This window comes from Anthonomus grandis, chromosome 2, assembly GCF_022605725.1.
Source record: "Anthonomus grandis grandis chromosome 2, icAntGran1.3, whole genome shotgun sequence".
Taxonomy (NCBI): domain Eukaryota; kingdom Metazoa; phylum Arthropoda; class Insecta; order Coleoptera; family Curculionidae; genus Anthonomus; species Anthonomus grandis.
In genome coordinates, this window is record NC_065547.1 from 20,789,544 (window position 1) to 20,813,967 (window position 24,424).

At 32.7% G+C, this 24,424-nt stretch overlaps 3 protein-coding genes across 8 annotated transcripts in view; 1 reads left to right on the plus strand and 2 right to left on the minus strand.

Annotated features, from left to right (window-relative positions):
- LOC126749023 (structural maintenance of chromosomes protein 2-like) overlaps positions 1–24,424 on the minus strand; it is a 445,423-nt gene that overhangs the window by 273,468 nt on the left and 147,531 nt on the right. The window lies entirely within an intron of this gene.
- The window catches only part of LOC126748915 (biotin--protein ligase), a 227,154-nt gene continuing 216,298 nt past the window's right edge, over positions 13,569–24,424 (plus strand). For all 5 annotated transcript variants that reach the window (XR_007664835.1, XM_050458459.1, XM_050458478.1 and 2 more), the window contains exon 1: positions 13,569–13,715. The gene's annotated coding sequence lies outside the window, so the exon portion shown is untranslated. The remainder of the gene's footprint in view (positions 13,716–24,424) is intronic.
- LOC126749137 (microtubule-associated proteins 1A/1B light chain 3C-like) overlaps positions 20,234–24,424 on the minus strand; it is a 38,105-nt gene continuing 33,914 nt past the window's right edge. For both annotated transcript variants that reach the window (XM_050458809.1, XM_050458800.1), the window contains exon 4: positions 20,234–20,935. In XM_050458809.1, the coding sequence (XP_050314766.1) occupies positions 20,701–20,935 (235 nt within the window). In that variant the 3' untranslated portion in view covers positions 20,234–20,700. The remainder of the gene's footprint in view (positions 20,936–24,424) is intronic.

Genomic DNA, 24,424 nt, shown 5'->3' on the forward strand with positions numbered 1-24,424 from the left:
CTCCGCATTTCGAAGCAAAAAACATCTTTACCTTTTTTTCCACCGATTTTCCTCGATCTTAACAGTGCCTCCGACACAGCAAAATAACTTTTAACGAGGAAGTTCCTTTCACTGTTTTTTCATTATTTTTGTTCTTCGTAATATTCACTTTTTAACAAACATTAAACGTAAGAAAGTGGTCAAATCCTGAACCGTTCACTCCTCGGTCCAATTTATTTACATGGGTCAAAAGCCTCATGTCTGCGTTTGCGCTCTCGGCGAATGCCAGTCCACTCCATATATTATAAATGCAACCATCACAACAATATCCCACACAGGCGATTCCCTAACAGTTCAGCTCAGATTCGATTCGGAATATTGGCGCTATATTTAAATTTCAAAAATAGTAGTAAATAAATATTTCAAGTAGTCGTAAGTGATTGTGTTTTGTAGTATAAGTGTATAAATAAATCATTGACTATTTTTGTAGATCGAGTGTTTATTAATTCACACCTAACGAACAGTAAAACCGCTTCCCTAAATGGAATAGAATGATACGACTTTTTTTATGAAAGAGTATCAAAATAAAGACCTAATCATCTTCGACTACAAAGTCTGTCTCAATAATAACCGTTCTGCTATATCGTGCATTTTTGTTTAGTTAGTTTAAGTGCAGTTAAATTATTAAATTTGGTGTCCAAATGTGTGTCTTAAAGTTCTTAATATGCAAGCCTGCCGGCAATTAATTAAAAACACTTAATACATTTTTAAAATTAAATATTTTAGACACAATACACGCGAAAATATATTCGTTATCTGAACATTTCGGGCTGATATGAAATACTGACACTGGTATTCATAGTCCGTCTCCAGCTGCTCGCCAGAAGAAATTTTCGAAGATTTTGTTAAATTCGTTTCATAGTCGATGGCCCGCCGAATGTCGCATGCGTAATGTCAACTGAAAACAAGGTGATCTCTCGCCGGCGGGCGATTTGATAAAACTCGGGTGCAGTGTTTTCACAGACAATTTCCCGCCGTGTTAACACTTTCGCAATTTGAATATTCCTCCAGATTTCAGCGTGGCGATCGGATTTTGTAGATAGGTACTTACCGCGACGCGCCAAAAAGTAAACACGTTGGTAAACGATAGTAATGGAAGACGCCTACGATATTGTGAGATTAAATGCAGAAGAAGATGAAATCAATGACATAAATAATATATTACATGGGCCTGTACTTCGTCGAAGATATATAAGGGTCCTTGACAATCCACTTGATTTTTATAATGATGTGCAGTTTAGGAGGAAAAATGTAGTTCTTCATCATTTGACAGCGTTAATGGTCAACAGGAAGTTTCCAGGTATGTAATTCTACATTTTAAAATATCTCATTATTTACTATTATTTACCTATACAATCTTCAAAAATTAAGTGAAATCATTTTTACTTTTTAGCTAACTTGTGGTGATTTAAGAGGTTTGTCGCAGCCAACAGTGTCCAGAATAATAAAAAAAGTTTCCGTAGTTATAGCTCACTAAGCTCGAAATCAAATTAATATGCCTATCACACCTGCAGAGGAACAGCGAACTTATGAGGCATTTTACCGAATCTCTCGCTTTCCTGAAGTTATTGGATGCATTGATGGCACGCATATTCCCATAAAAAATCCCGAAGGACCATTTGCTGAATTATATCTGAACAGAAAACGTACATTCAGCATAAATCTACAAGCGGTTGCAGGCCCAAATTTAAAAATTATGGACCTTGTGGCTAGATGGCCAGGTCGAGAACACGATAGTATGATTTTTAATAATAGTGTTTTAAAAGCCAGATTTAAAGCTGGCCACTTACATGGATATCTATTGAGTGATAGTGGATATCCCTATTTACCTTATCTTATGACTCCATTATTACATCCACAAAATGATGCTGAAAACCGATATAACACCAGCCAAATAAGAACTAGGAATGTAGTGGAACGACTATTTGGAGTCTGGAAAAAACGATTTCCTTGTTTGGCGAAAGGTCTAGGTAATAAATTGGAAGCGGTTTCTACAATAATTGTAGCTTGTGCGGTGTTACATAATAAAGCCATTGACGTAAACGATAATCTCGACGACATATTCATTCAGGACAATGAGAATATACAGGAGGATATACCTGATGTGCGAGGACAAGTAAGAGGGAATGCCCAGGGTCATGGTGTTCGTCGTGCGCTAATAGCACGACAATTTATGGGGCACAATTTTTAAGGAATATACGTATATGCAGGATTCCCAATTTGTATTGAATAATGTGTCTAATTTTTTAAAAATACCCTGTTAAAATTTTTTTTTAACAAAATGTTTTCGCATATTTTAGTGACTTTGATTTTTTTTTATCCTGTCACTTCGTTGGTTTGACAACCAAGTTTTTTTTAATGCCAACATACTTTTTTTAATTCGTATTTCGAATATACTCTTTTTCAGTCATAAAATCTGATGTGATTATTATGAGGTTGCATAAAATAAAAGATGGTATAACATATCTTTTATTTTAGTTTAATTTGTGTGAAGTATTATGTAATTTATAATCATTTAATATTTAATAAATTAATATTAAATCAAACCTAGCTTTTTTCTGATGTAGACTTTTTTATTAAAAATTAAAAGAAGTCAAGTACATAATAATATATTAATCTAAATGATACTAATCTGATAATTTTATTATCAGATTAGTATCATTAAAATATGTTTGTAGAAAATCATACAACAAATAGCACAAGTGTAAAAAATAGCACTACTGAAAGCAATAGCTATTCTGACAAGGTCTTTGTTTTCATTTTTGCTTGTTTTAGTTCCTCCTCCTTAATTAAAAGCTCTATTTGAGCTATCTGTCTTTTTATAGAAGCTTCTTCCCTTCTTTCTTTTGCTTCCTCTTTTCGAATTTCATGGATTTCCATTAATTGCTGTCTCCAGCTTTGCATTTTCTATCCTCTCCTTTAGTAGGCTGTTTACATCCCTATCAGATGTCGCTTTCGGGATCGAAATACGTTTTTTCCTATGTAATGGACTATGGCTGTTTATTATTGGGCATCTCATGTGAGACTGTTGCCTCTGGTCTTGGACTTTCAACGATCACAGAAATGGATGAACCCGGTATATCTTCAGATGTAATCGTATGAGGATATTTTGATATATCTAAAATGAGAATTATTTTATACTAATTTACACTAAACATAGATTCAAATATTAAAGATTTGTTAATAAAATAATTAAATTCAGAAAAAGTTAATCTTGAGGACATTTAAATAATTTAATAATATAGGTAATCTAATACATAATTTAATCTTGAGAGATAAAAAAAGATAAAATTGCAATATGATTATATGGGAATTTCATTTAAATGTTATTACTTCTTGATGTGTTACTTTTAATTCTGTAAACCTCCAAATAAAATATATTACCTTGAAAGCAATATATCTACAGTTAATAGATAATACTTATGATTATTCTTTTAACACAGTGGTGCTTATTATAGCCATGTAATGTTGGGTATAACACACTATTATACTTACCCAAATAATCCTTTTTGCCTTCTCCTTTTTCAAATATGCCATCACTGTCAAATGGATTCGGCACACACTCTGTTAAATGAGGGACAACTTCATCTACACCCGGAATTAACTCCTTGTCAGGTATAGATTCTCCAACCCCCGTAACCATCCTGGAACGTCTCTCTTCAGCTATATCCTCCTTTCTTTTTCTTTTTATTTTATCCCAACAGCGTCTGAGTTGTACTAAAGTGCGCTAAAATAAAACATTACATAAGGAATAAATAAAATCTATACAATCAAATTTTTTTTTATCCTTTCTGAAGTGCGATTTGAATTGTACTCGTTCATAACATTGATCCAAGCCACATTCTTTTTTTTAATTGTTGACGCATCCGTTCTTTTATCCTCTATTATAGAGTAATTTTTTATAATTTGTACCAACACCTCGTTATCTTCTCTTGTATACGGTACTGCCATTTTCGCTCGTTTATACAACTCAAAAATGTGTTTAGAACTATTATAGATACAAAAGAGGTGGACTTCTGAATAAGTACTGAATATAAAAAACACAAATTTTAACAAAAAATTTCACACATTTTTTTACTTTAAACAGGTCTCAGCACGTCGCCGCCGCCGGTCCGTTCGCCAGCCGGCGGTTCTTCAGCGCTCGATTATGAAATACACATTTTGGCGATTCGCCACCTATTCGCCCGCCGAAATATTTGCTGGTGAGAGATATCTCAGCGGCTCTCTCGGAGATGGACTATGAATACCAGTGTTGGATTTTTGATCTAATAGAATAGTTTAGTAAACCGTGTGTGCTTCTTTTTCGATCAAGCCAATGAGTTCAGGGATTTCGAATCATTAAAGAATCAGGAACTTGATTACTGAACTGGAAGGAACTGATTACATGGAGATTACTTTTGGGTGCTGTAAAAATAAATAATTTTTAAATTCGATTTTCAACTGCTATTGTGTGTTTCATCCAAGCTACCTAGATCGCAGAGTTTTTTTTAAAAGCCTAGGAGAGCGGAAGATTCTCTGTTCCAAAAATGTGAGCAGCAAAATGGGGCTTTAATAGACATGGACCTTAAATTGCCCGAACTTGAACTTGAGGTGAAAGAAAACTTTCACAAAAGTGAGCAAAGAAAGTCTCAAAATTTAAAGAGGAAGCAATTGAGACAAACCAGAAGCTAGAGAGTAGTAATTGGTGAGCAACGAGTGTTTTGATTCTTTAAACTCACAGATTGCAATTTGGAAGGAAAATAAAAATGTACTCCAATCAAAACTATTGAAAGTTGAGCAACTTAACAGTACTTTCAGTGTGGAAAATCAGGAGTTAAAGAAAATACAGTAGATTATAGAGAAGGGTCTTGAAGTAAGAAATGAATGGTATAGGAATGACATCCTACGTTATAAAAAGACGACATGAACTGCAACCTCAATTTCTTTACAGGCTGATGCAAGTCTGGCACTGGATCCAGATATGACAGATAACGCTGTACAGCGAAATAAAAAAAATCTTTATGCCAGATCGGTGATAGTGTAAAGTCGAAATTATACCCATTTGTAATGACGTCATTTTTGTTTATCTTTGTTTAGCATATTCCAAACAGCGGCGACAACAAACTTTTGGAAAAAATTGGTGTCTGATGATTATTCATCTTTTATATACTAGGTTATGTGAAATATCCGTCACTGTCAATCAAAAATATTGGTTTGTCAACTTGTTCTTGAAAGTTATTTCGAAAAGTGTTAGATAATGCATAAAAAGAGATATAATAGGTATAATGAACAATCGCAGCTGATGATTTTAAATATATTGGCTTTTTTTCAACTGGAAAAGGAACAAGTCCGAAATGGAATTGCACTTCAATTGATGATACATCGAGCCGCAGATGCAACAAAATTGAGCACAACAACGATCGCAAATATAAAGAAGAATGGGAGAAAATCAGATCAGGATTACGCAGCCCGTATATCTTCCAAGCAAAAGACAGCAAAAACCAAAATTACAACATATTTGAAACATAGAATTCGGGACACAATTTATTCTATGTACGCCAGAAAAGAATATGTAATATTGGCAACAATAAGAGAAAATTTCAGGGAAGAAATTGAATATTTTGAGTTTTCCATTGACTCCTTAAGAAGACGGATCAATAGTATAGGCTTCAAGTGGAAAAAATCAAATAACAGAAAATATTTGATGGACTTGATGGATCGACAAACGTAACTACTACAGATTTGTGAAGTCTAATTGTACTTGGCGCATATTTCTTATCTCTATGCAAAAAACTGAGGTATTGCGCTATAGACTTAGGATCCGGACTTTTGGATGAAATATCTCGGTTTCTTGTCCAAGTAAGCCATTCTTTCCAAGCCGATGAATATGTTTTCAACGAAGATTTCCGCCATGAATTTTCGAGTAATTCCTTATCTTCATTCGACCATGTTTTCACACAATCAGCCCACCCCGTATTTTCCATGCCTGCAAACAAAGTCTTTTCGATTGAGGCAAGGGATACCTGGTTCGAGCATCTATCAGACATCTCTGAAGATCTGACAGTTTCAACGGTGGCGTCAGTGCTCAGGCCTTTAGATCGGCCTTCCATTATACTTTGTCCCAACTGGGAACAATGATAATAAACGTTCCCCGCGCATAATTCAGATGCTGTAGAACCCTTGGAATGAGAGGCGGCGGAGGGAATATCCAAGCAAGCTGATAATCCCATTTTCTTCTGAAGGCATTCGTGTACTGAGCATTCAGATCTTTGGCATCCCTGGACACGTAGCAAGGGACTACTTTGGACAAATTGGTTACAAACTGATACATTTGTGGCACACCCCATTTTAGAAACAGTTTGTTCGTAAGACCGGGAAGAAGGTGCCAATCTGGAAGAACATTGTTCCTCGAGAGGCTGTCTGCTATATTGTTGTAGACACCTGGGATAAACTGTGCTATTAGAGTTATCCCTTCCTTCTGAGCTAGGTTGAGCGACATGTATGCCATTTTTAAGAGATTTGCTGATCGCGTGCCCCCTTGGTTTCTTATAAAAGATTCAACTGTGCGATTGTCTGTTTGGATCATGATAGTCTTTCCCTTTAAACTCAATTTGAGAAGCTGAAGAGCAAAATAAATCACGTACATCTCTTTGCAGTTTATATGCCAGAGTTTTTGGGCTGTCGACCATCTCCCTATTATCATTTGATTGCCTATTTGAGCTCCCCATCCCAAATCCGAAGCATCGGTTGTCATAAAAACTTCTGGGTTTTTGAGAAATATTACAGAACATTTTTCCATATTTTGAATCCACCAAGGGCATTCTAGCATTGCTCTCTTAGGAATTCTTACCAATACTTTTGTTCTTCGGATAGAACCAAATTGCCTTTTGCAGGTACCTGGAATGCAGTCGACCAAGTGGAATGACAAAAGACGCGAAGTTCATTTTTCCTAGCAATCTTTTGGCCAGCGTCCAATTCCAACAACGGATTATTTGAATTTTCGATAAATCCTTCATTGACGAATCTTTCTATTTGTCTGGAAGCACTACTCTGTCTATTGAGGTGTCCCAAATGATTCCCAGATATTCGATTCGCCTTTTCAATATTACAGATTTTTTTCGGTTGACCATCCATCCTAACTTTTCTATGAAATCTAGTGCATCCGTCATTTGAATTTGAAGATCATTCGAATTTTGAGCTACTAAAAAATCGTCTAAATAGACTACCACTCAGAGGCCTTTCGAAGCTGGCCGACCATCCAATTCGTTATCCTTGCAAAGTCCAAGGGTGCACTGAAAAGGCCGAAAGGCAGACAAGTCATCTGATATATTTGCTTGTTGTAAATCAGCGAGAGGAAGCCGCAATACCTGTTTTTCACCGAAATGTGCAAGTATGCCTGGGAAATATCCACCTTTCCCATATAATCTCCCATTTGTAAGAAGTTCGGTATTTTTTGGTGATTGATCAGCTTGAAATTCTTTGGTTAAAGATACCTGTTTAAAGCACGGAGATTGAAGATGGGCCAACAGGACCCGTCCGGTTTTGGGACTAAAAACATTGGGAAAATGAACCCTGTAGAAAAATGATATTTTTCTAAAACTTCTTCCTGAATTAGGATTTTTATCTCCAAGTCCATTCCGGACGTCTATTTTGTAGAAATCGGTTCGACCTGCTTTGAACTGCCGCATGCAGTCAACTTCTTTTTGCCCTTTTGCTCCCAAAAGCAGGCCTATCGGCTCACAAATCTGAGCCTGCAGGCTCCCAATTGGACCTGTCGGCTCCCAATTTTGGGCCTGTCGGCTCCCACAGTTAGTCTTGTCGGAGTTGGGCCTGTCGGCAGATTAAGGCAGAGCCATAGACAAAATATGGTATAGCATGAAGAATACCGAGATTGTAGGAATGCTCGACTAACACGCATAATTAAAATTCATTTGCCCTTAATTAAAACCATTCCGTGTCTGGAGACGCCGAAAGATATGCATATATACATTACCATTTAAACTTCCTAAACAAAACCATGAGTTAAACCTTACCTTTAAGAAAAGCACTTTCACAAACACAATTAAATTTCAGCAATTTCACGTTAACGTAAAATTTTTCGCAAACCAAACGCCGCGTTGAGAGGAAGCGCATTCCAGGTCTGAAAACAAATGCGTACTGAGGATCACAGAACACAAATATATAGAGGATGATCCCGCTTTGCCGCCGGTGGTTTGTCGCGACAGGGCAGTGACGCGTACGGCAAAGTGGGAGAACTGCGAAGTGAAATGAGAGAGGAGATAGAGGAAGGTATTCATAGAGAAGAAACATGATGTGTAATCTCAAATGGGTCAAGCCGACGGCACAGGACTGAAATACTCAGTTTATATCTAGAGCAAAGAGAACAAATAGTTTGTGTGATACATTCCGGCTTACCAACGTTTTCCCGCCCTCAAATTATAGGAAGAGGTGTGCCTCAGGGTTCAATCTTGGGAACTGTGCTCTTTCTATCATATGTCAATAGTTTGCCTAAGCTGTTCCCTTCTGATATGATTTGTCAATTCGCCGACGACCTATCAGTTATAGTTGCCAGGAGGACAGTGCTAGAACTTTCACGGGGCTGCACAATAGCAGTGGAGCGCATGATGACCTGGTGTCTGGACAGTAAGTTGTCTTTGAACTCGAGTAAAACGGGGTTGATTCATTTTTTTAAAATTTTAAAGGCCCCTGTTGTCTCAGAATCTCTACTTGTGTGGTCTGGTGGGCAGGCAATTCCCGTAGCCAATAGTATTAAATTCTTAGGAATACACATTGACCCCAATTGGGAGAAACATACGAAAAACCTTTATTACAGAATAGCTAGCTTGTGCGGATTGATTAGAAGATTAAGGGATGTAGTGTCTGAGGTATTTCTTCACCTATTTTATTTCGGACAGGTACAGTCGACCTTACAATATGGTATTTGTTTCTGGGGATCAGCAAAAGGAGCTCTAGATATATTTAGAATGCAAAAGCGTATCATTCGTTGTTTATTGGGCCTGACCTACAGAACTTCCTGTAGACCTCACTTCAGCAAACTAAAAATACTCACCCTTCCCTCCTTAAACTTTTCTTCCTTGGTGTTATTCGTGAAAAAACACAATCATTTATTTGTTGAGAATAGGGCAATGTACACTGAGGATGTGACTATGATTACACGGCATAGAAGCGATCTCGGCATTCCATTGCATAATTCAGCTTACTATGAAAGGGGTTCGCATTATTTGGCCATCAGGGCTTATAGAATGCTACCTCCTGATATTAAAAGCATTGAGTCTACAGTCCAATTTAAAAAAGCTGTTTACCACTGGTTGCAGATTAAATATTTTTATAATTTTACTTTTAGATAATAATTGTAACTATGTTAGATATTTAGAATATTTATTTTGAATTTTGTTATTTCGTTTATATAAGGTTATTGCCTCTATGAATTCTAGATAAGCAAAATTAATGTATCCTATGGGAGCTAGATCCTCCTTTATATGACGTTGCTTTGTCGTCCTGTATACGATTTTGTTGGCAAATAAAGCATGTTATTATTATTATTATTATTATATAATTTATTCAACATAAGAAATACATGTTTAATACAGGATAGATGTAAACAAAATTAATCTGTAGTACCAATACAATAAAGTACACCTAGGTGCAAGCACCTGTATGTGTATAACTTAAAATAAATTATATTACTATACAACATAATTATATTTACTAGGGGCCCCATACCACTAATTTACATAAACCTGAGGGTAGTGCATTAAAAAAAAAGGGTAAAACAACTATAAGACACAAATATTAAAAATTTCAGAAGAAGAGGAAAACGTTAATAGTTATTTATAGAAGGTCAAGTAAGGCATCATAATTTTCATAGATAAATCTTTTACAACGTTCTGAAAATTTTTGCTTATTTGTAATCTCTCGAATTGTCCGTGGTAACTTATTGAAAATTTTTGGTCCTATTACAGAATTACATCTTTGGCTTCCATCGAATCTGCGAAATGGTACATTAAGATGTCTTTCAGTTAGTTTAGTCTGGTTTCATGTTGGTGACTTATGCAGTTTTTATCTTTAAGTTTATACCAGAATACACAACTGGAGTATAGATATAAGGATCTGATATTAAGTATTTAGGTATCATACAAGAGCGAGGTGGGGTACAATCTGTCTTTTTTATAGATTATTTTGATAATATAATTTTGAACAGTTTTTAAGGATTCAAGAGCATTATTGTAGAGTCCACCCCAGGTCACTATACCATAGCATATCAGAGATTCCACAAATGATTGGTACAACATTATTAAAGTTTTTTTATCCAATATATTTCTAATAGGGAAAAATTTATGAATTAGGCTTTTGAGTTTAGATGTTAAGTTTTGAATGTGTGGTGTCCATTTTAATTTTTTGTCTATTATTATACCTAGATGTTGAGTGTTTTCTACTTCTTTTATAATAAAGTTTTGTTGTTCATCAATTTCCATAAAATTTGGCCGATTTGCATCTGCTAATCGGCCAAAGAAGAAAGGCTAGAAAAGGCGACATAAACAGTTTTTAAGATATTTAAGGACAATTTATATTTATTTAACCACATCATTACCTTCCTCATGCTATTTATGAGTTTCGTTCTTACAAGAGTCCAAGTAACATCCTTAAATACAAGAACTGTGTCATCCGCGTAAGATAGTGTCATGCCACCTATATGCAAGGATAAAAGGGAGTTTATATATAAAATAAAGAGTAAGGGTCCCAGCACTGTGCCTTGGGGCACTCCAATTTGCACAGTGCTAGGGTCACTCAGGGAATCTCTAATTTTTACCATTTGCTTTCTTTCTTGTAGATAGTTGTTAAAGGGCCCCAACACTACACCCCTAATTCCATATCTTTCAAGAACGTGAAGTAACTTAGAATGCGGTACAGTGTCGAAGGCCTTTGCTAGATCCATAAAAACCGCAACACATTTTTTTCCCTGCTCCAATCCATATTTTATGTTTTCTATTAGACTATACATTCCACTATTTGTACCAGTTTTTTTTTTGAAAACTTTATTTTTATTTAGGTAGGTAGTCATATAATCTTTCTTTTAAACATTTTTCAAAAATTTTTCCAAATGTATTTATTAAGCTTATTGGTCTATAGTTAGAAACATCACTCTTACTTCCTTTTTGTAAATTGCTGTAATAATTGAAGTTTTGAGTTCTTCAGGTATCTTTGCTGATGAGAAAATAAGATTAAATATATATTTAAGTGGTTCAACACTATATGGATGACACAGCTTTACCATCTTAGAAGTTATGCCATCTGGATCTGGGGAACTGTTTTTCTTTAATGAATTAATATGAAGTATTAGTTCATTTTTTGTTATAGGCTTTAATGACATAGAGTTTAAGAAAGATGGATAATTTAGATTAAGCTTTGTGGTTGTATCAGGAATTTGACATGCCATACTAGTTCCTATTTTAGACAAATATTCATTACAGAAATTGGCCATCTCTGTATCATTTTAAAGTCTTTATTATTTAGATCTTTTATATAAATGTCTCGGTTAAATTTAACTTTAGGTTCATTAGACGCGTCACTCAGAATTTCATACATCTTTTTAATATCATGTTTTCTATCTTGCAGTTTGTTTATATAGTAGTTATTTTTAGTAGTAGTTATTAATTTCTGTAAATTATTTCTATACGTTTTATATTCAAGTTTCAGTGTGTCATTATTTTTATTTTTTAATAACTTTTTCTTCATTTGGTCTCTTTTTTAATTAATGTAATAATACCTTCAGTTATCCAGGGTTTAATTTTTGTGTGTTTTTTTTGTTTTATATCTTATTTATTGTACATTTATTTTTTATGGAACTAAAAATGTTTATGAAGTTTTGGTATGCCGGGATTGAGTTTTTTATTTCATATAGGTCCTGCCAGTTTTGATTTTGTATAAGTTCTATAAACTTTTGCTTTTCAAGTATTGTATAATGAGTTTTTAGGTTCTTAGTATTATCACTAGGGTAGTCTAGCTTGGAGAAAATCTCTAGGTAAATAGGGTAATGATCTGTTATAGAGATTATATGAGTCTCTAAAATGTAAAGATTAAAATTTAATTTGTTTCTTTGTGGACCATTTTGTCGTATGAACAGATGATCAATACATGTATTACTATCTTGTGTTACTCTAGTATATGAGTGATTAAGTGAGCTGTAACCATAGTAAAGGAGCATACTTATATATCTAGTGCTTATTATGTTTGTTTTATTTAAGATGTCAATGTTGAAGTCGCCAATTATAATACTAATGCCTTCTTTTTTTGGTAAATTATTTAGATAAAGATCAAAGTCATTAAGAAATAAATTTTCTGAGGTGTTGGGAGATCTGTAGCATGCTATGAGTGAATACTGTATAGAGCTTAAGGAGAATGTGAGTTTAGTTAGCATTATTTTTAAAGTAGGGAGAGTTGTATGTTCTATTTCAAACTGAATACCATCTCTTATGTATATAATTAGCCCATCACAAATATTATTTGAACTATTGTTATAATTAGTTATAAACCCTGGGATAGTAATTTATTATATATTATATTATTATATTATTATTATTTTATACCTTCACTTGGCTGGATTTGGATCTTGTATTTATACCCAGAAATTACTTTCTTTGCGTTTGTTATAAAAAAAAAATTATGTAAAATTATTATGGTATTTTGATTGGTTACAATAACTGGATTTAATTAGTTTACATGGAGAGTTTTGCAACCTCTCTTAAATCTCAAATCAACTAAGATGTTTAATATTAATATTAATTAAAAAAGCGTTATCTACAGCTTCTGGAAGCTTTGGAACTTAAAGCCCTTAAATTTTGTGTACATCTAACAATTTTTTAAAACAAAAATAATTTTTTACGAAAAAACTTGTTTGTAGAGATTTACAACCACCTAAAATCGGTTTGGATATTTATTATTAATTATATAAAAAAGTTTCATGCGAATCCTTTGGGAGTTTTGGAAATTATAGACGTTTATATTTTTTTACATCTAACAATTCAATAATTTTTTACGAAAAAACTTTCGTATGTAGATATTTGCAGCCATCCAAAATCGATTTAGATATTTATTATTAATTACATAAAAAAGTTTTATTTAAATTCTTTGGGAGTTTTGGAAGTTACAGCCTTTAATTTTTGTTTTGTACATCTATCAATTCAATAATTTTTATCAAAAATCTTTCGTTTGTAGAGGTTTGCAACCATCTAAAATCAGTATATTTATTATCTTTTATAGAAAAAAGTTTTATCCAAATCCTTTGGGAATTTTGGGAGTTAGAGCCTTTTTCATTTCTTTACATTTGACTTTTTAATTAATTTTCACAACAAAACCTTAGTTTGTAGTGGTTTGAGACTACTGCAATTAAGTTATTCATTGTTAAAATCTGGACAAATATTATTAAAATCCCTTGGGAATTTCAGGAGATACAGGCATTATATTGATTAAATAATAGGGAGCGCGGACTATAAATTGATCGCTGGCAACCGACATATGCTGCGTTCTCGATTTGGCTGTTGGACATCGATCAGACGCTAGCTTCACACACATAATTATCTATGAATTTGCGAAAACTGCATTTTTGCAAGCTGGCATCACTGTCAATGCGCATATCCAGAATCCAGTTTGTTTTCGTATTTTGGTGGGTGAAACAGGTAGGATAATTTTATAGTATTATTTGTTGATAAAAAAACATTTTTTTTTCTTAAATGTCATGCGTTTAACATCATCTTAACGAAAGTTATCCTGAATTTTATTTGTTGTTGACGTTACGGCAAAATTATTAATACATACCTTATCTTTCCTTAAATAATGCCTCTTAAAGTTGGATCAATGAAATCCCTACTTTTTAGGGAAAGAGGATGTTAGTTTATTTTATGGCTGTGACTTTCAGGAAGGCATTTACATAAAATTCTTATTTTTATTGGACATAAGTGAAACTTTATTACTTTATGGATTTTTTTTTTGTGGCAGCTGGTTTGAACTAGTTTCCCAAAAATTTAAATTTGTTGAGGATAAAAAAATGTAATCCTATTAATTCTAATTGAATTAAATGACAGAATTGATTAAACAAGAATACAGAGAAAAACAAAGTTAAAAGATATATTATACAATCTTCTGATTTTTTACAAGTTTGGGCTCAAAATTTGTGATTATGTGAATCTTTTAGGTACCTAATTTTCTCACCAGAACAATCAAACAATAATAGCAAACCAACAACATACATATATGACCCTTTTGATTCTTATGCAAATTCCTGGGTCAAGTTTTAATAAATTTAGTTATCTAGTTTTAATATCATTTAGGATTATTTAGAATTTATTAATTATTATTACCTAATAATTTTCTCTCATCTCTTATGTGATGTATGTTCTTAAAATTATGTATTACTGTTGTGAATTTAAAAGTTTAACACAAATCTAATTGGGCTTTGCCCATAAATAAAAAACAAATTAAACAAATGCATTTCACAAAAAACCAGTTCTGATGAAACTATTATAAATAAGGCGATGAAGCTGTTATTATTTTCTATTTATATTCATTAAATATCATTCAAATAGTTGTTCAAATACTTGTGCATTCTTAAGTATGAACATCTTACACTTAATACTAAAATTATTAATTCTGTTAATATTTCTGGCATTATTAAAGTGGCTATATTTCTCATTTCTCTTTGCTACACTTTTCCTGCAGTAAAGTTAACAGTGGTGGGAGGTTCATGGACCTCAAGATTGCCAAGCCAAGCCCTACTATGGTACACACTTTTATTTTAAAATACACACTTTCATTTTAAAGTAGGCATATTTTTCTTTGTGTCATTCTCACATCACCTATGCCATTGTTGATTGGTCATTGTGAAGGAGCAAGGAGCATTTTCCGAATACAGAGAAGGGCCAGTCATATCTTACCAGTTTTGCCTTCAGAGTGGATTGCAGACAGGGTTTGTAGATTTAAAAATCCTAACATTACACTGCCAGTATATTTAAGCTAATCTTATTTATGTAAAATGCAATATGCACAAATTTCAAACTCCTGAAGATATTATATCAACACACACTTTAGAGAGTACATTGCCCCAAATTTTCATAGTGAACTAGAATTTTTATAGTGAACATAATCAAAATGAAGAATATACATAAGTTTTTGCTCCAAGAAATATTCTGTCGAGAACACCTCCAAAAGAGAACAAAAGTGGTGACATTAAAAATAAGAGACAAAGATCTGGATCAAGCCCATCCTTATTTTCTAAGTGTCAAAAAATAGCAAAACATGCAGCAAGCAATCAAAATGAAATGAAAAGCCTTATTACTGAAAATGGTATAGAAATTATGAAATCTGGAAGCCAATCAGCAATTGTTCCTGAAAGCACAAGTAAAATTGATGTCCTCCTTAGCGCCCTAGAAAGCATGAATAATTTAACTGAAAAAGACTCATTGCAGCAAAATGATTTGTTAGAAATGAGGAGAGCTACTTTTACACTACATGGGATTCACATTATTATACATTACTACACTTACTACACTGATCTACAAAATTAGCAAACTGGAACAAGAAAACTCAATTTTAGGTCAAAATAAAAGTACCTGTTAACATACAGCTCAGTTGCAATATAGACAAATAAAAAAGCAGAAGAAATTATTCATCAAAAATCAAAAACTCCTTAAAAGTCAAGAAAAAATTACATATTTATAAAACCAAAACATCCAGACAAAAGTATAAACATTGTAACATTGTAAAACACATAAAAAGGAAAATATAGGAAACTAGTACAAATGAAACATTGAAAAGTATTTGATATTGACAAAGTGATGGACGGATATTAGAATGTTATAATGATGATCAACCAAAAAGAGTTCAAGAAGTTATAAAAAAACAGGAAAATTTAAAAACAAAAGATCTTCAAAATATAAATTCAATGAATATGATAATGGGTATGAAAAAGTAATGAAATGGAAAAAGGTTATACACCATATTATAGAAATATTCATAAAAGAATTTATATGTGATAATCCAAAAATAACAGAAAACTTCGGACAAACTGCTGAGCAAAATATTAAGTTTATAACAAAAAGATTATGCAGAAATGGTAAAAAGGAAAATTGGATACTTCAAACACCGCAAACATCTTCAAATGGCTATGTTCAGGAATATGTGAATCTGGCTATGTGCTTTAAATGCTGTAATTTTGGACTTTGCGCAAAATTCTGTAAGGGAGATCCATGTTGCCACAAATGTGGTAATCATAAATCTAGTCTATGTACCAACTATAATGTCTTAAATCTGTTCTGTCATCAAACTGCAAAAAGCTTAATTTACAAGAGAGAAGTCACTCAGCTCGAGACCAAATATGCCCAGCTTTCATAAAGAAAATACAGAAACAATGTGAACACACAAACTTCATCAATGACAGCAAAAACCATGAAAACAGTTTTTTATAGAGAAACTAAGCATACCCAAGTGCAATAAAAGTACTGTGTTGCACAATTCTAGGTAAATTGTCAAGAAACTGGTTAGTGCAATTAACAAAAACTTCATTATGCATGAAACTGTCAGATCACTGGGAAAGGGTTTGGACTTAGTGAATATGTTACTGGAAGAGAATGTGAACTGCAACTATATTTGCATTACAGAACACTGAAGGAAAGCAGAACAGCTAAGATTGTTTTGTATACACAATTTTAAACTTGCTTGAAGTTTTTGTAGAAAAGAGGGATACAGGGGTTCAGTAATTCACTTACACAAGAATATAAGTTCTTCTCTCACTAGAAGGTATTTTTAAGTGTGCTTGTGTGGAGTGTAGTTTTGGAAGGTAGAAAACTGTTATAACTTAAGTGTCAACCCACCAAGGGGTGATATAAGAGTGTTCTTTAAAAAATACCAAATCAAATGAAAAATGCTTTATTGTACACAGAGTTAAAAGCTCTTATTTACAAAGCTTAAAAAAATAATAATATATATAAATATATATGTAAATAAAGAAAATAAATAGATTGTTACAAACAGGTAGGTTAGAAACGTCTAAAATGTAAATAATTTTTAATAACTTGCAACATTGTGGATATTAAAATACTCATTATAGATACATTACACAACACTAAAAGTGCTTACAGATTAAATGAAGTCAGATAAAAAGACGCTAACTCTAAACTTAACAGAAATTAAAAATAATAGGTACATTAGTGTGAGTCTTAACTATAAAACATTATTATCGGTTTAAAATTCCTCTAAGCAGTAGTATGCTTTGGTCAATTAAAAATTTTTAACACTCTGTGTAAATTGCCTATTTATATTTTATTTGCCTTTGTATATTTTGGATTGAATTGATGGCGGCTGTGATCTATCCAAGGCTTTCCATTGTGTGGATCACTGAATACTGCTGTTAAAGCTCGAGAGATATGGCTTTCAATCAAGGCCTGGGTCTTACCTGGTTTCGATCTTATCTTGATTGCCATTATCAACATGTTGTGTGCTCCTCATTGGAAGTTCAATGATCTTGTTCAGTTGAATATCTCTGGTTACTTCACCCTTTTTGCCGACGAGTCTTTAATACTACGGCAGGACATGCAGATTGGGCAGCTGAAGCGAACAATAGTTGATGATCTAATTATCATTAAAGAGTGGTTCGACTGCAATTGCTTGTGTTTAAATTTGATCAAGACTCACTTGATGGGACTAAAATGTGATGTCACGGATTAATTTTTAATGGAAATCTTCTTCCTTAGGTGCCTGTGGCTAGGTTCTGAGAATCATTATTGGCTGTGATCTGCGTTTTGAGCAGCATATCCTGAATTTAAGTAGGAGACTCTCTTCGGGATGCTTTGAAGTGAGGAAAGTTAGGGAGGAATTGAGTCACCAACTGGTTAGAACTGTATAGAACTGTGTATTTTTTTTTTAATTTTAATCACATCTCCGGTTTTGGGATGTGACTAATCAAGGTCTTTTAAATATCTTCTTCATTACTCAAAAAAGGGCAATTAGATTCATTGTAAATGTTCCTCAAAGAGAATCCTGCAGAACGCACTTTGTGGAACAGAAGATCTTGACGCTGACTTCTCTCTTCATTTTTGAATTTTGATTTTAATTTCGTTTTTTTTTTTACTTTTAATTAGTTTTACAGTTTATGATATACATATTAGTTTAGTTTTGAAGAAATCTTGATCCCATTTGTTACCCATGATCTCTTTTTCCTTTGCTTAATTGTTCATAGTGGAAAATGTGTATTGAAAAGATCAATTAATATAAGATTAAATTCGTTTAGTGTCGAAAGAGTCCTAACCTTATCCCAATCTATCTTAAGACAATTATTTCTAAATCTAATAAAATTGTTTTTGCTATATATTCTGCCTTTTCTTTTATTTCTGATAGTCCTAGTTTTTAAGTTAATCTCAGAAATTATGGCTTCATGATCTGATAAAGCAGACGACACGACTCATGCAGAAATGATGGTCAGTAAAATTCGCGCAAAAGTAATCCATTAAAGTGCTTGAAACATTAGTTATACAGGTTGGGTTGGGTATTAAAAATGCTAGTTAATGTATGGGTATATTAGCGGCGTCCCGCCGCCATTTTGAAGTTTTGCAAAATGAATATATTTAATTATATATTTGCCATTTTTTGATAAGTGGGGGGGAGGGGACAATTAAGAGCTGCACTGTATATAAATAAGTAAATGACAAGTATTAAGATTTAAAAAAAAGAAGAAAGATATACCGGGTGGTGCGTCACCGAGCAGAACATAGGAAATCCCATGTAAATTTTAAGGGGGTCAATTATTGGCTTTCCTGTACATTTTACAGAAAAAGTGTAAGATAACTTTTTGAAGAGAATTTTTGAAGAGAAGTCAGTGACAATATTCATTTTACTGGTGCCCGTTTGGTTTTACCTGAACTAAAAATTTGCTAATTTTGCAATTACATTTAATTGAATAATTCAAGATTCGCTTATTAAAATCTTTTTAAACTTTGCACAAAGGTTTGCCAGATTGGTCTCTTCTAAAAGTTATCTTACATTTTTTACATGGTGGGTGTCTCTGTCAACAGTCTCATATGAAACTTTGAAAACATATGAAATTTTAAAAGAAAAATTTATAACAAGGTAATTTTTAAATGTCTTAATCAAATAAAATCTTAATTAATAGAATTTTAATCAAATAGACATAAGTTAGGATTCTACAGATCCCGTTAAGATCAAGGTGTCACATCAATCATGCAACAAATAGGGAAATGAACTAATTTTGGAAAATGGGTCAGTTACAGTAATGGGTGGTCTACATTTTACAGTTATTACATTAAGTAGCTTGAAAAAGTCCAGATAAATTTTTGAGAATTGCTGCATTTAGAAGTGTGTAGATAGTCTAAATTTGGTTTACACTTGAGTCAAGTCGACCTCTACTTGATTTATGTTTTCTACATAATGTAAAAAGTGTTTCTTTAGACTGTTCTCAGTTGTCACTTTTTAAACTTCCGACCGAGAATTCCTTCTCCAAATATCAGACAGTCAGAAACTTTTGTAATACCATTTCATCACACTAACTTCGGCGTAAATGAACCAATTACACGACTGATTCGCAGCGCTAGTGGTGTCTTAGGACAAATGAATCTGTTTGACTCTAAATCTAGTACTTTTATGCAAAAACTAAAAAAAAAAATTCTAAATTATTTTCTTTCTTTAATAGTCTTGTTAGCAATTTGTGTTAAATCATTAAGTGATATGATATGGAGTGTGATACTTTTCCTGGAATCAAAATGGATTAATGATTGATGTTGATGAAAGATTGTTATTGACTAGTCGCCGCTAATCAATAACTTCTTTTCTAATATGTATGAAATTGCTATTTGTAAACACAACAGAAAAATTGAAACAAAGGGTAAGGGAGAATATAAGCACAGTTCCACAGATACAAAAGAGACGCAAAAGTTGTGGCTGGTTGTGGAATTAAGATTCTATTGTGATCATATAATTTCCGTAACAAGTAGAGTAGGTAAAGAGTAATAAAATATGAATCCTATTTTTAGCATGTAGATCTGAAATTATATATGATTACCTTTTAAAATTTTAGGCTTAAGTTCCAAATCTGATGATAAGATTGTACAATTCAAATGGGATTCAACCTAGGTTTCACAGGTTAAAATAGGATCAAACAGAGTTAAGAAACTAACATTAAACGCATACGTAAAGAAACAACAAACTTTAATAATAAAATGTTACAGTAATAGTCTTAAATTTAAATAGAAAAAATGTAAAATTGTTAAAAAAAATGAACCTATGGCTATAATGTGATAAAAGTTCATTATATATTTCTAAAAATTTATACCTCCATACATTTTTTTAATACTAAGAGATAATATTTGTACAGCAAATCATTTATTAATAGTTTCTTTTTATAAACTGATATTAAGAATTAAACACAAGATGAAAACAATGATTAATTGCTAAGAAATGTCAAAATTAAAATATTCATAATGTGTATAAATATTCATATCGTTTTCACTTAAGAGATTTCCTTATAGGCAAGTTTATAATTGTCAGAAAGAAGTTCACAATTAAATATGTGGTTAGGAACAGTTGAACGTCTTATAGACTACATACACTTAACAAAATAAAAGCAGTCTTTGGTTTCTATTGACTCCTAAAACCGGATCAAGACTCTTCTCTTTCTGTTTTGTTAATTTTAGATATCCTAGCTTTAATATTATTAGGTAAACTAATGCATTTTCCACCAAATACTTCTTGAGATGCATAGGTTACATAAAGGAAGCCATTGGGCCCCGCATGCTCCGAGTAAACTTCTCCTAAAGTTAAAGAGAGACTTAACATTGATCTATCATTGACTAGCAGGTACAATGCTTGGTTTTGGTTCATTCTCATTCTGTTCCTAAAAATACCAAAAAGTAAATTATAATTTTTAAATTTTCAGTGGTTTTGGAGCTATTTGAAAACAGTTTTTTTGTGAAATTATAGTCCTATCGTTGGAACCTTTGGTGTGACACTCAAATTACAAGACAGTTTTACCACTAACCACAACTCTTTATTTTTACTCTCGACGCGTTTCGTTAAAGATGTTTGCATCTTCGGGAGAACATTAAAACTAACAAGTAACGTGTCAAGAGTAAAAATAAAGAGTTTTGGTTAGTGGTAAAACTGTAATAATTTGTCAAATAATGTTAATTTTTCAACCTAATCAAGAACCTAATTTTTCAATTGTAACTTTTCTTTTCATCATGCATTCATATGTTTATACGATATTTATAAACATTCTGACTTTAACCTTTTGTTTTTCTTTAAAGCACAATTAACCTCAACCTTATTTAATCCATAATCGTTTAGAACTGAAAAAATACTTTTAATTATTGACAACATATTTTGATATTTAATTAAACAACATTTTTTAAACTATTATGGTATTGAAAATACACAATAATAATAATACGTTTCTCGATGGAGATTGCATTATTATTAGTTGGATTGATTGTATATTACTTGGATTAGTCCAATTTTAGAGAGATGGTTTGAAAATACTAGAGTAAAGCTTAAAATGTTATAATGAGCTCTAAATATGTCATTAAAATAAATATTTTTTTTTACATTTCTAGGTAAGTATATATGTTTTAGAAATATTCTTAGAAGGCTCTTATTTATTTTAAAGATGTTTATATAATACCAAATCATATATAAAAATACCTACTTTAGACGCAGTCAACAATGACATCTTAACTAATCATAACTGGCTTTACTTTTCACCACTAAAATCTTCAGTGTTTTTCCTTCGAATGATGAAGGCATTTTCTCACCCAAATACCATCATGAGGATCGAGATATATCAGATGATTAAAAAATTATTAAGGATAACTGAAGACAGTAGTGGCTTAGGCTCTGTTAACAGTTTATTAGTTACGGCCGTGATGTAATTATGTAGATATAATCTAAGCTTTTTTGTATTTTTGTATAATTGGATATAGTAATGAATATAAGATCTCAGATGGAACCCTTGAGGGTTTTCAGAAGGATTGGTATTTTTTTAGATCTGTAATTATTTATTTTTGTAACTTGAAATTTATTTGAGAGGTAATCTGATAACTATTTCAATAATGCGCCCTAAATGCCTGCAACTTTTAGCTTACGAAGTATGAATGTAAGTTTCATAACTTACCCTCTCGAATTGGTCGAAGTCGTTATAAATGGCGTTCACCTCACCGCCCTCATACAAGATGCACGACAGATAGTCAACAAAGGCAAGCTGATATTATTTGATATGTGTTTAGATGTTACTTTTTTCAAGCTACAAGTTTTCAATCTCCATCCTAAGATCATCCACTGCTTTTATCAATTCCTTTCCAGAGCCTTTCTTATACTCGTGACAAAAAAACTTAAACTGACGAGAACCATTCAGTTCCATAACCGTAATCTCAGAAACATTTAGTCTAGAGCAAGGTTTTTTGGTGGCAAAATCTGGCCCAGCTATCACAAGTCACATAATCGTTTATTGATATATTCATTTTTGCAGATATGCGACATTTCAAGTCAGAATTTTATCCACATTTAAAAATCCAAACATATCTAAATTTTATTAGTTTCAATAGCATAGTTTCTGCAAGGTACCGTCAAATGGGGTTAAGTGAATCAAAATAAGTGGTTTTTTTCGTTTTTCTGCCAAAGTATTAAATTAAAAAATATGTAAAAAATATTGTAGATTCTGGTAAACGTCTTATAAGATTTTGTTAAAACTTGTAAGCATTTAAGCATGGGAAGTCCTCCATTTTTTTTGATAAAGTCTGATTCACTTTACCCTCCGGTTTGGGGTAAAGTGAATCATGTATTAGAAGTGCTGTAAAATTCACTTTAAACATAATGTGGGTAAAATGAATCAACAAAAAATAAAAAAAGAAGATTTAAACGGAAAAAAACACTTAAAAAAAACAAATTCTTTATTCTAAAGGTAACAAAAGTAAGATTAAGTAACAAAGTCTTATTCTATAACACATTCTATTACAGAATATTAAGGCTTTATAAAAACAACAAACTTAGGAACTTTTCTTTAAACAAAAATGGCACTCTTGGTAAAAAAAACTTAAGTCTACATACAAAACATAGGAAAATTAACAAAAAAGAAATTACTCCAACTTTTTAAATTCGTCGTTGTCTAAGTTAAAAACAAATTTACCCCTCTTGAAAGACTTTTGACGCAGTTTTCTAATAATTTGGTCTTGGCTTATTAGGCAAAGGTCCTGTATTTCTGGATAAACAAAATACCCCTTTTCCGAGTTTCCCTTTTTTCTCATGGCATTTATAGTAAATTCTTTTTTCTTTGAACAATTCTCGATTTTGCCAACAAACAATCGATCTCGTTTCTCGGTTGGAAACTTTGCAATAATAAACTCCCCAATCCTTGGCTCCATGGATAAGTCTGTGTCGATCATGTAAGTATCATCATTCGATGTCGACGGATTTGGATCAAACTCGTCAAAGTTTTCAACAATATTTTCGAAATCACTTAGGGAAAATTCTTTATCTAACTCTCGATCTAACTCATCATCCGATATTTCCAGGGCTCTTCTTTCGTTTTTTTTCATGTTTTTTTTAGATGATTTTTTTGTGGGTGTTTTATCTATTATCGTTGATAATAAACTTTGACTTGACACACTTTTGCCAGCCTCGATAATAATTTTTTTTCCTCTCTTTGTTGATTGATTCGGGGTAGTTTTTAAATTTTTTAGGTGACTGATTATTGTGTTACTCCAGGCCTGATCATTATTCTCACCATTTTCATCGATGTGTAAATTTCGTGGAATTTTATTTAAAACTTTGTTGGGATCGAGCGGAAAAATTCCACATGCCTTAAAACCAGCAATGGAATTTTCTTTCGACTTTATGCCAACCTTTTCCACACTCTGTCTCAGCAGCCTTGGAAACTCCGTTTTAGGAATGACTCCACGGTGTTTTAGTTTCCATTGTTCCAAGGTGGATCTCCATGCAGCTTTTAAAGGCCTAAAATACGCGACATCGAGCGGTTGAAGCAAATGAGTTGAATTGGGAGGGAGTAAGACAAAATCAATTTCATTATTCTCACATTGCTGTACGACATTAGTGGTAATGTGGCAATTTAAGTTATCGCCTATTAAAACTTTACGCTCAGCAAGCTTTCGAAAATAAGGCATGACAATTGTCTTAAACCAGTCTTCAAATATATCAGAGTCAAACCATCCACTCATGCTTCTGTTATATCTTACTCCTTCAATTCCTCCCTCTGTCCAACCATCATAGGAATGTTTTGCCTTGTATACCGTATATGGAGGCAGTAATGTTCTATCAGCGGCTATTGCAAACATCACAGTTGTGCTGGTCTTTGAGGAGTCTATTAACCTAT